Raw genomic sequence first — 13422 nt, forward strand, 5'->3', positions numbered from 1 at the left:
AATAGAATGTGGATTTATACGCCAAGCAGAATGGTCAAATAAATTGTGGACTATTCCCACAATGAATACCTTAAGGCAGTGAACCACAGCTACATGAATCAACACAAATGTGGATACACTTATGAATCAAGAATTGATTCAATGAGCAAAAAAGAAAAGTTGCAGAGAGAATTTGTGCAGTAGGACATTTTTATATCGCTCAAAAACATGCAAAACCATGCAGAAGTGAATATGAGGTAAACCATGAATCAAAACAAGGGATAACAAGTAAAGGTTCAGTCTAGTGGTTACCCAGGTGGAGAGGGGGGAGACAGTGCAACTGGAGGGGGACTCAGAGTATTTAAAAGGTACTGGGAATGTTCTAGTTGTTTTTTTCCCTTTGACTCCAACTTTCACTGGTGATAAAATGGAAATAATGGTGTCAATTTTGTGGGAGAACACTATGGTGAGAAGTAAATGTTAAGAGCTGAGTAAAGGTCTCCCACACCGTAAGCTCTCCATACACGATCATTAATTATTACTATTCATTACTACCCATCATCAGTAGCCCAGCCCAAGAGATACTCACTCATGCAGTTGCAATTCCTATTAGATAATGTTCTATTACCAAAGTTTTATATAGGCATTATATAGAGTCTTCTTTCTAAAATAATATTCATAATTTAAAACACTGAACAGGTGAATACAAATCTCCCAGCATATATACCTGATTATTTGCCCTCTGTTCCTCCTTAGTGCCTCCAACTATCGTTTTCCTGGTCACTTTCTCCCCCTCACTTAGCTGACATCCACCTTGGTGATTTCAACATTCACATGGATGAATCATCTAATATCCTTCAGCTCTCAGTTCCTTGATATCTTCACCTCCAAAGAGCTTGCTGTCCACCCCACTGTGACCACTCATGTTTCCCAGTCCTACTATGTGCCACCTCCCAAATCTCATTTCACAGCACCTCACTCTCTAACTACCCCCTCCTGACTTCCCAACTCAGCCCTTCTGTTACTTCTGCTCATTAATTCTCTAATCACACAGGCCCTCCCTGACCACTTTGACCAGAAACTGGAACACGAATACACTCATGGCGGGAAGGTACACACGCTGTTACACATAACAAACACTTCAGAAAACAGTTTGGCAGTTTCTTAAAAAGTTAAGCATATATCTATCATATGATCCAGCCATTCTATTCCTAAGTATTTATACCAGAAAATAGAAAGCATATGTCCATGTAAAGGCTTGTACATATATGTTCATAGCAGCTTTATTTCTCATAGCCATAAACTGGAAACAACCCAAATGTCCACGAACTGATGAGCTGATAAACCGCAGTGTATCTGTACCACGGAATACAATCCATCAATAACGGGAACAGACCGCTGTTATGCACGACAGGAATGCATGAAAATAATCGTGCCGAGGCAAAGAAGTCAGAGAAGAACGCATACTCTTTGATGCCATTTACATAAATTTCTAGAAAATGCAAACTCATCTGTAGGGACAGGAGGCAGATCATGGACCCTGAAGAAAGGGGTGGGCTAGGGTGGGGTAGGAGGGAGGGGTTACCAAGGGGCATGAGGAAACTTTTGGAGGAAATGGATATATTCGCTATGTTAGTCGTGATGATTTCATGGGTGTACACATATGTCAGAATTTATCAAATTGTATCTACCTTAAATATGCACAGTTTATCTTATTGTCAATGATAGGGCAATTTTAAAACAACTCAACAGGCTCTCAGCACTGCTCGATCTGCTGCTATCGGTCACCTTCCAGCACACCCACTTTCCCACTCTGAGATGACTGCCTCACTTCCTCCTCTCTTCTCAAACCTCAGTGCTCCTTACTTCCAGTTGATGCTTAGCTTCTCATTTTATGGAGAAAACAGATTTAATCAGATTCTACTTTGTCATCCCTGTCCTCGCAATGTACCAATTTTCCCCTCGCCTCTATCCCCGCACTCCACATGCCTTCCTCTTTCACTGGATGAAGGCTCTGGGCTTCTAGTGAAGGGCCAGCCTGGATCTATCCCCACCCTACTCAAAGGCTTGGCTCTGTAGACTTTCCCTTGTTCTGCTGCAACATTAAATTTCACCTAATAGACCAACAGGGTTACTCCCACCAGCCTATGAACATCCTGAAATATTTCCCACTCTAAAACACAAGACCTCTTCTGACTTTGTATCTATTTCTAGCTACTGTCCCTTTCCTCTGATACCCTTTGTAATAAAACACCTTAGGCATAGTTTATCCCTGTTGTCTCTACTTTCTCTCCTCTGTCTCTCGTGGTCTGAGCAGGCTTCAGCCCCTCAGTCCACCGAGCCTGCCCTTTGTCAAGATCATCAACCACGTCTCAATCGCCAAATCCGATGGCCCGTTCTTAGTTTCTTAATTTGAACGTCACATTCCAAATTATCTTTTCTTTATGATAATGTCAGATTCCATCCTCAACATCCTTTTCACGTTGCCCAGCTCCTAGAAAGATGGCACTAGACTATACACTGCCTGAGAGCAGAGGTTCCTTTTAATCCTCTGCTATAATCTCCATGCCAGACCAGAGCCAAGCACACAGTAAGAGCTGAATTAACACGGGCTGGATGAGTGAACATATGCAGCAACGCGGGCAGTCTCAGGTCTGAGGTGGGTACCGGCTGCTGTAGGGTCGACTCTTGTTATTCGTGGGAAGTATGTTCTATAAAGCCCCAGTGACCACTGCGTCAGTGACTGCTGACTCACCGCTCCTTGGGGAAATACAGGGTAGAGCTCCTGCAGCCTCTGGTCACAACATTTTCACCGACTGACCAATACCTAGCCCTGTTTTATGCACGTTTCTGTATAAATCACCTTATTTAATATGCTGTTAATTTGTTAACATAGAACTCGTGGCAACAGCACTTAAAACCGATGCCCAAGAAAGTCTATCTGACCTACAGCCAGTCACAGGCTTCTCGGACGCAGGACCATCAGGCCGCACCTCAGCACCAGGCTTGGGAGCCGTCATAAACGGCAAAATCACCAATAAAAAAAGCACAAAAATGTGAAAACCAGGGCATACACAGACCATGAAAAGGATACTTGTTTATAGTATGAAAGCTGAAAGAAGGCGGTAGAGTGTTGCCTTGCTTGACCTGAGCCGGGACTGTGTGTGTCGGGTGACTCAACATTTTGCCAGTCTGCACGTCAGCGAATGACCACGAAGGCATCCCGAGAGCTGATCTTGCTGTTACAAATACATTTTGGCGAGCAGGAGAATTTGCAGACCATGACGATCTCCCGCAGTGCCCTACCTTTCTGGGGCATGCGCAGTGCAGGCCAGAGGCTTCTCTCCGGGGTCTGCCCACGGCTGCGTGGGCTGCACGGTGCACGGGATCAGGTAGATGGTGTACTCCCCCGAATAGTCCTTCCTGGAAACAGGCAGAGCGCACTGCGGTCAGAGCGGACAATGCATACATTGTTTACTCACCCAGAAACACGCTGACTTCCGTAAACAGTGTTCAGACGGTGTTTGTGCTCAGCACCCACAGCCTGTGTGAGTCTGCAGACACGATCTTCAGAAAGTCATCGTTGGTTATTTTAACTGCCAGGGTAGTATCCAGAGGTGTTCAACACAGCGACTTGCGCCTTTATCCTATTCCAGTCCTTTTCATGGAAAAGCTGAGAAAGGCATATTGTTTACAAAAACCCAAAAGGTTTAAGTGAAGATAAAACAGAACTGGCCACTTCCTTTAGATTTCCATGAAACTTGTTTGACAATTTCCGTGTAGTGTTTCTTGTTGACAGACCCCCTGTTCAACACGTTCTCAACTGCAAAAGATTATTAAGATGTGGACACGTCAGCGGCTGCTCTGACAGAAGTGGTGACAAAGGCCTCAGGGCTACAGGACAGCCTACTCCAGAGAATGCCTGCACCCCCATTTCCTTAGCATTCAGTTTCCGGGCTCCTCTTCTAAACTCTACAGGCTCAGCCCTTCACAGAGTTGAAGAACAATCTCTCTTCTCTTAGGAGACTTAGCACTGCAAACTTCCCTGTTTGTGGTGGATCACAGAACTCTGCCGGTTATGACACCAAGAGCAGGGAGCCTTGTCCCCTCACCTACTTCATTTCCCACACTTGTCATGGAGTAACAGCCCCAGCCCTGGCAGGCTGCCTGGAAGACAGCCAGCCAGCCAGAGACTTGAGGAAGATTCTTCAAGGGTCTTGGGAGGCTGCCATCCACTGAAGGAAGAGTGCAGGGTTATGAATCTTAATTATAACTGTTGTGAGCAATCTGTGACAGTTCTCACATTTGCTGTGTTTGTTTTTTGACCATTCCTTTTGTATTTATCTATTTATTCATAAAGCGATAGCAAAGATTTGGTTAGAAAAATAAACAAACCTTGTATGACACATCCTGGGGTCATTTTAGTGGGCTGGCAGAAGCTGGAAACTGCCTGCAAGATGGTCTAAACTTGACTTGCCTTTGCCTTTTCCACCACTGTATGATTTTTGACAAACCATGCAAACTTTCAGGGCTGAGTTTCTAAGCCCCTTCCTGTCTGACAGGCCATATGTCTGCTGTTTTCCTACATGATCTTTCTCTTCCTCTAAACCTTGGGCCAGCAGGAGATGAGACCTTGTACTTCATATTTGCATTACATGAAAATTGACATGCATAATGTGAATAGTAACCCATAATTAATAGAAATACTTCGTCAGGCAGAACTGTCCATGCCAGAACCCTTGCTTTCAAACGGGGCAGATCATGCCACTCCTCCGCTCAAACCCTGATGTGGCTCTAGGGCAAATGTCAAAGTCCAAGCACTGGACTGCAAGGCCTCATGTGGTGGCCCCACCCCATCCCCCTACTTTGAGCTTATCGCCCATCCTCCTCGTTCACTCAACTCCAGTTACACCAGCCTCCTTGCTATTCCCCAGGATGTGAGACATGCTGCCAACCCAGGAACCCTGCCAGCGAACTCCCTCACCTCCTTCAAGTATTTGCTCAAACGTACCTTCTTCATGAGGCCAACTTTGAACATCCTAATTGAAATCACAATGTCCCCCCGCTCCTGATTCCCCTTACAGCCTCCTCTAATCTTTATTTTTCAATGGCACTCCCCCACCTTCTGACATGTTCTGCTATACTTGGCCACTTTTTTGTGTCTTCTTACTTTACTGTAAATGCTGTGTAGATCTTTATTTTGTTCACGGATGTATCCAAGTGCCCAGAACCTTCCCTAACACACAGTAAATACTCAATAAATATTTGTTGAACAAACGAATGCAGGACAAAGTATATGCTTCCCAAGCCCACAGTCTTACTTTTCTCATCCCTACATATGATTTAGGTCCATTTCCTCACTATCCCTGCAAATATGCCAAACAAGGCCCTAGATGCATGTTTTTAATTCTATAGGTCTCCTCCTCTCCTTTCTGAGAACTAGACATTTCTCATATTGCAACATGGAGCATGAGCTGGCCCACCTCCTCTGGGAAGCCTTGTACAGCTCCCAGCCCTCCCAGAACAGCTACGGTCTCCGCGTTCCATGCCTCTCACAGCGCACATAGCACAGCATGCTGGATGTTGCTCTACACTTTGCCATTTATCTATGTGTTTTTATCTCTTTTTCTCAAACATAAGCTCCTAAAGGATGTTTATTCAGGACCTAACGTGCTAAAACCTGCAGCTCTGGGGATTCAAGATCAATCAGACTTGCCTTTACCCTTGGGGAGCTCACAAGCTAGTGGAAAATGGGACTCTATTAGAGCATGTAATATAAGGAGCCATGTTCCAGTAGAAGCTGGAACAAAGTGGGAAGAGGAGGAGGGGTTTCTAGCACTATATGGGGAGTCAGAAAAGGTATCACAGAGGGGTCAGTATCTGAGTATTTGAGCTGGGGCTCAGAGAAGTTCAAGGTCTGCAAGAGAGAAAGAGCAGGAAGGGCAGAGGGAATTACAAGGACATGGAGGTACAGATGGGCTGCTGGGTTCAGGGGCTGGTGAGATATTTAATGTGGTTCAGAAGGTTGGGTTTGAGATAAGGCTAGAGGGGAGGGTATAGGCTTTGAGTAAAGAATTTGGACTTCATCCAGTAGGCAGTGGGGAGTCAGCAGAGGACTTAAAGAGGACAGTTGCCGTGTCTATAAATTAGGACAAAGTATGTGTATAATCTCATGAGCTTCTAAGAAGCATAGCCTTTGAAGATGATTACACATTGATTTCAAAGGAATCGTTATTAAAAAAATACCTGATATAAAACCAAAAATTCACAATTGAAGTGTTTTTGAAAATGATCCTTAAGACAGCCTGCTACTTCTTAACTATAAAGCTGGAAAAAGAATTTCATGCTAAATACCAATCTTAATTTCATGATCTATAAAATGAAGATAATAATATTTATGACGGACTCCTGGCTGCCTCATTATTCTTTTTATGGTAATAGTTTTAATTGTGTTCCTCCTATTTTTCCCCTTTCCAAATGAGATATTTTAAGTATTTAACCAATTCCTATTCTACACCTATTTTGGCTGTGGGAGAGAAAGAAGTCTTATTATTTATTTTATAGAAGGTTGGGCCATAAGGGTGACATCTCGACCTGATGACCAAAATACTGGATTTTGAACTGATTGTAGTGATTAGATTGAAATTTTTTTTATTATACTAAGGGGTTTTTTAAAAAATGATTTTATTTACTTATTTATTTTAGAGAGAGAGAGAAAGAGAGAGAGAGAACCTAAGTGGAGGGGGAGCAGAGGGAGAGAGAGAGAATCTCAAGGAGACTCTGTGCTGTGCGTGGAGCCTGATGCAGGACTCAACCTCACGACCCTGAGATCATGACCTAAGCTGAAACCGAGAATGCTTAAGCAACTAAGCCACCCAGGCGCCCCACTAAGGTTTTAACTAGACATATTTCCCAGCTTCCCTCGCAGGGAGATGTGTCACGTGACTAAATTCTAGCCAACAGGATGTGAGTAAAAGTGATACGCAGCCTTCTCAGTCTTATCCTTGTAATAAGGGTAACTATTTCCTCGTTTACACAGCACAAGCTGATCTGACTTACTTTGTTTCTTTCTCTATTTGCCAGAGGGTTCTTTCTATCCACCCTTTAAAATGGAAATCCAACTTTTGCCGGAAAAAAAAAAAAAGCCATATTTCCAAGCCTCTGAAAGAGACTGAGATCATTTCGGATCTCCCCAAACACCCCCATCCTGTACTCACCTGTTATAAGAGCTTGTGGCTCTCCAGAGTTGATAGGGAGAATCAAAAGTCTGAGCACTCCATAGTAGCTGCAGGTCAAATTCAATGCCTCCTAAGTGGTCTGGAGTCAGTATGAATGATTTCACATCAGGGAGGGTGTGGTGCTCCATCACAAACTGTCCTATTTCAAGGGGAAACACACACACTCATTTGTAAGTTTTATCGTACTTGAGATGAATTCCCTATAAATCCTTCTACCAAACAACTAAGGTTATACCTACCCTCTCACACCTTAGATTATATTCCACCCTGGCTGGACAGCATGGCATCTCACCCCAGTCTATCAGCCTCCTCAGGATGGTCATTATGGTCATATACATTTATAAAGAACACGAGTGTTCCTTGTGAAAATGGTGGGGCATATTCATAACAACAGGGGCCCTACACTTAGCTTTGAATTTCAAAAAACGTGTTTCTTAGAGGCAGAAAAGTCTTGGTAGTTTATAAACAGAAATATCAGTTTCAGATAAAAAAAAAATTACATTTAAAGCCGCCCAAGTCCTGGGTGGAAAGAGACAATTTTAAACACCATTGAAAAGGTAAAGGTCGCTCAGCAGGACACTTCTGCTCTTTCAAACTGCAGTCATATAGTGTTGTGAATAAATAAATGTAGATAGACTCCTAGACTGAGAGACTAAGAAAATACAGCAGCCAGAATGTAATAATGATTGGATCCACTTTCCTTTTATATAAACAGATATAAAATAAATATAAAATAATATAAAAACAAATGGAAAAGACATTTGTAGGACAATAGAGTGACTGTGAACAGGGACTAGATATTATTGGATCAATCTGAAATATCTTAGATGTAGTGACACCATTGTGACATGTAAGAGAATGCCTTTGTTCTCAGATGTCCACTGAAGTATTTCAGGTAACTTGACATGAAGTCTGCAACTTGTTTTCAAATGTGGTACAAAAAATGGGTATGCATATATGTATGGATGCATACATATATGGCAAAATGTAAACAACTGTTGACTTTGTTTTTCATTGTTCTAGTCTTTTGCCTTTTGTCTATATTCACAATGTTTCTTAATAAAAAATTGGGGGAAAACTACACTGATATTACCTCTGAATTTGGCATGGGTCTTGAATTCAATGATGAGACGGCCATCCTCTCGAATGTAGATTCTTATTATCTGAAGCCTTGCAGAGAGCACACTGTCTGTCTGGATTCCTGAGCAGGCAATCACACACAAAACATCCAAGTTAGGGCATGGAGAAGGTCTCCCAGATAGTAACCTACATGTGAGTTGTCCCAGTGATACCTCTAAGTAGAGCTGCACAGTAATCTGAATGTAAGTTAAGAAAAATTTACATACTCATATGAGCATAGTATTTATTTAGACATATTTGCCAATTAAAACTGTATGACAGTTCATTCTACTGGTTTTTTGGTCTTGTTTTTTGTTTGTTTGTTTTTTGTTACAGTTCCATTCTCCTGGATATAGTTTCTTCATACCTGAAAATGCCACTTAGCCAGAGTCAGGGCCCTAGCCCATTGCTCGAAAATATTGGTCCTTAAACTTCTTACCATCAACTTCACAGCATCATGTGATGACGGTGCATCTGCATCAGACTCTGTTTGCTTTTCTTCACAAGGACACCTTTCATGACTCAACAGAACATAAGCAATGTCCTGGTGGCTACATTTTATATTCAGACCAATGCATGATTCAAGATTAGCTTGTAGAAGGCCAGCCATATATGGCATGACATAAGTAAACCATGGCTTTCATAAGGATAATTACAATCATGATGCCCAATGAGTTCAGTATGATCCAATACCAAAGGGTAACCAAAGGAGGGGAAAAAACAACATTTAAAAAGAATCCCAAAGCTCAAGAAATTATCTGACCCAGAGTGTGAAAACTTCCTGAAGTTATTTTCCTATGAGAAATATCAAAAAATGGTATGAGTTCAAAGCATTCAAGAGAAGAAAGGACTGTACTTTCCATTACTAGAGATGAAGCTCCATCTAAAGAACACTCCTGTAGCTGCTTAGTCGCTCAGATCAAGTAAATCACCTCCAGGGATGCTGACAGGGAGAACGGGAGCAGCAGAAGGGAGATGAGTTTGGGGCATCATGTGGTAGCAGTGGGACAAGGTGGCTTGGGGGAGACAGGAGGAAGGTGTGAGCTCCTACCGAGGGGCTGTCACTAATACATAGATCTGTGGTTCCTGAAAAGAACCATGTCCATATATGCTGATGCTGGAAGGCCTCCAGGGATGAAAAACTCAATCCGGATAGCTAGGGACCCAGAGTGGAGGATGGCAAGTGACAGATGGGTTCCTATACTGCCCATTAGGGGTTCAGAGGTATCCTTCTGGAGTAAAATCATGTTCATTTGCTCCTAGTTAAAAGTGGAGTGATTCATGGCATTTAAGGAGCAAAAAGGTCTTCAAATCAGGTGCGTGGAAAAGGAAATATATATTAAGAGCAAGCTGGTTCACTTCATTCATTTGGCCTAGAGTGGCAGCCCTCCTTTGACTGTATATAGGACAACAGGATGAAGAAAGGAGCTCCTGTTAAAAGTCACTATTACTTTGTCTTAATCTTGCTTGAATATATAGTAGGGATAGTTAAGATGTCAGTGGGTATACCTGTTCTCCAGAGAACAGTGTCATAGAAGAAGGAAAACTCCATTTCTGTGTGGTGCTCCAAAGAGGCCCAGCCCCTGGGGGCTGTCACATAGATGTAGGACACATAGAGAGGCACGTGAACGGTCAGGAATGACTGAGCAGAGTCTCTCACCTGCCAACATAAATGGTGAGCACACAGAGGGTTATTTCTTCCCTGGGATGAAAAGGCATATGGTTATGACATCTCAGTCCGATTTTTACTCCCTCATTTAGTCACTGACTCATTCAATAATTATTATTTTTTATTTTTAAAAAAGAGTTTGTTTGTTTATTTATTTATTTGTCAGAGGAGAGAAAGAGCACAAGCAGGAGGAGCGGCAGGCAGAGAGAGAAGCAGGCTCCCTGCCGAGCATGGAGCCCGATGCAGAACTCAATCCCAGGACCCTGGGATCATGACCTGAGCCGAAGGCAGATGCTTAACCGACTGAGCCACCCAGGTGTCCCTCATTCAATAATTATTAACCAAGTGCCCACGACTGTGCTAGATGCCTATGCACCAGACTGAGCTTCCCCCTCAACAGTGGAAAGAACCCAAATCGTTGCCCTTACGGCACGTACAGTCTAGTGAGGCAATGCATACATTTAAAAAATAAAGAAAGGAATGGGAAGTGTCCGGGATGCTTCTTTATATCGGGTGATCTGGGAAGGCTTCTCTGAGGAGCTGACATTTGAACAAAAACACTCTGAAGACTGAGAAGGAGCTTCACCTCCACTGTTCAATTGCTGGAAGACTTGGCTAAGATGTTGAAGATACCCAGTTATTCCCAAAGGATTAGTAGATAGTCCCCCACTGACCACATTTTCCAGTGACCTGTAGGAGAGTCTGAATCAACCCTAATTGGAAAGATGCCCAAGTCTGGATCCTTGGAATGAATGTGGCTGACTTGGGTGTTTTAGTGAGCAGTCACATCTCTTGCAACAGGAACTGAGGTCATGGGATTTGGATATCATATCTAGGAAACTTAGCAACACACAGTTCAGAGCCGCATATGCTTGCGTAATTTCCCACCTCATACAATGCCTCACTGAAATACTTTTGAAAAGGCAGCTATATCATACTTCTGAGAGAATATTTCTTCTAAGGGGATTCCTGTTACTGCTATTAATGGCTCAAAAGTTTTTATTTTAGTATGCAATGAACAAAAACTGGATGGAAAGATAACAAAATACAAGCAGAAGTTTTCATGGGGAAGCTGACTGCATACGTGTGTATGAATGCGGGACTTGATTTATTCATTTTGTATTTTCCTCTGTAAACATATTATTCCTTTTATAACAAAAAAGTTTAGTTTGAAACAATTTTATTTTTGTCATTGGTAAAATACTATAATATACTATGGAACTTGCATTTTTCTTTTGTTTTAAAACACAATGTAAAGTGTTTCCATGGGTAACTTAGGAAAAGAGCCAAATGTTTCATCAATATTTGGGACATCAACATTTTAATTTGCTACGATATTTTTTTATATTCAGTGGCATCGGGGATTCAAGGTTTGATTCCAAGTTTTTCAAAAGACTCCGTTAATTCCATATTCATTAACAAATATCTTTTGAAATGCCTTATTGCTTTCTTCAGAAAATTTCCAGATTTTATCTGAACCTCACACCATATTCTGCCCCTTTAATATACAGGCTTTGTTAAAAACACATGGCCTAATCTCAAAATTGTTGATATTATAACCTCAATAATTCTTTAGTTGATAAGAAAAATTAATTTTCCCTCCTGTGTTTCTGTTTTCTATCCTTTAGCCCTCATGATATTATTTACTAATCCTTAAAAAAAAAAACACCTAAACCTTGACAAATATTAACGATATACCTACACTGTGCTAAGTACCTTCCCATGTTGAGATGATTGGTTACAATTTCAGATGAGATTCAGAGAAGTTATGATAGGGAAAGATATGAACTAGGGCTTGGTTGTAAGTTCTCTATTCTTTCTACCATATACCAGGTGCTTCAACCATTTTTAAAGAAACAGGCTGCAATGAAGTACTTCTGTGTGTCTATTCTGTGTTGGTTTAACAAGTGGGGCATATATAATGAGAAATCTTGGTCTTTGAGATTTTGATGCATATTCTGAACAAAGATATCCAAAAATGTAATTAGAATAAAAGCATGGAAAACACAGAATACTAATTTTTGAGAGGCCAGAGGAGGAACCAATCACTTAGTTTTGGATTTTGGGGAGTGAATGTAGGTCATGCAACTGCAGAAACAGAAAGCAGGCCTAAAAATGCCTTAATTTTTCTTTCGGTAGAGGGCAGTAGTGCATGTGAAATGAGAGGGAAACAAAATGAGAGGCATTACAAAGAAACAAAACATTCCATTCCATTTACAATAGCACCAAAAATCATACGTTATCTCGGAATTAACTTAACCAGAGACATAAAGGATCTATATTCTAGAAACTACAAATCACTCTTGAAAGACATTGAAGAAGACACAAAAAGATGGAAAAATATTCCATGCTCATGGATCGGGAGAATTAACATGGTTAAAATGTCCATGCTACCCAGAGCAATCTACACTTTCAATGCTATCCCAATCAAAAGACCAATGACATTTTTCAAAGAACTGGAAACGGCCCTTAAATTTGTGTGGAACCAGAAAAGGCCCTGAATCACCAAGGAATTGTTAAAAAGGAAAAACAAAGCTGGGGGCATCACGTTGCCGGATTTCAAGCTATACTACAAAGCTGTGATCACAAAGACAGCATGGTACTGGCACGAAACAGACACATAGACCAGGGAAGAGAACAGAGAACCCAGAAATGGACCCGCAGCTCTATGGCCAACTAATCTTTGACAAAGCAGGAAAAAACATCCAGTGGAAAAAAGACAGTCTCTTCAATAAATAGCTGGGAAAATTGGACAGCTACATGCAAAAGAATGAAACTTGACCACTCTCTCACACCACACACAAAGATAAACTCCAAATGGATGAAAGACCTCTATGTGAGACAGGAATCCAACAAAATCCTAGAGGAGAACATAGGCAGCAACCTCTCTAACATCGGCCACAGCAACTTTTTTCATGACACATCTCCAAAGGCAAGAGAAATAAAAGAAAAAATGAACTTGTGGGACTTCATCAAGACAAAAAGCTTCTGCGCAGCCGAGAAACAGTCAAAAAAACTAAGAGGCAGCCCACAGAATGGGAGAAGATATTTGCAAATGACATTACAGATAAAAGACTGGTATCCAAGATCTACAAAGAACTTCTCAAACTCAATACACAAGAAACAAATAATCAAATCAAAAAATGGGCAGATGATATGAACAGACACTTTTCCAATGAAGACATACAAATGGCTAACAGACACATGAAAAAATGTTCAAAATCATTAGCCATCAGGGAAATTCAAATCAAAACCACACTGAGATACCACCTTACGCCAGTTAGAATGGCAAAAATTGACCAGGCAGGAAACAACAAATGTTGGAGAGGATGTGGAGAGAGGGGATCCCTCTTACATTGTTGGTGGGAATGCAAGTTGGTACAGCCATTCTGGAAAACAGTGTGGAGGTCCCTTAAA

The 13422-nt window shown here is 41.7% G+C and overlaps 1 protein-coding gene across 2 annotated transcripts in view; it reads right to left on the reverse strand.

Moving 5' to 3' along the window:
• FRAS1 (Fraser extracellular matrix complex subunit 1) overlaps window positions 1-13422 on the reverse strand; it is a 414631-nt gene that overhangs the window by 13677 nt on the left and 387532 nt on the right. For both annotated transcript variants that reach the window (XM_034671646.1, XM_002912484.4), the window contains 4 exons: window positions 9846-9996; window positions 8311-8418; window positions 7197-7356; window positions 3286-3402 (listed from right to left, as the gene is read on the reverse strand). In XM_034671646.1, the coding sequence (XP_034527537.1) occupies window positions 3286-3402; window positions 7197-7356; window positions 8311-8418; window positions 9846-9996 (536 nt within the window). The remainder of the gene's footprint in view (window positions 1-3285; window positions 3403-7196; window positions 7357-8310; window positions 8419-9845; window positions 9997-13422) is intronic.

Source organism: Ailuropoda melanoleuca, chromosome 11, assembly GCF_002007445.2.
Source record: "Ailuropoda melanoleuca isolate Jingjing chromosome 11, ASM200744v2, whole genome shotgun sequence".
Lineage (NCBI taxonomy): Eukaryota > Metazoa > Chordata > Mammalia > Carnivora > Ursidae > Ailuropoda > Ailuropoda melanoleuca.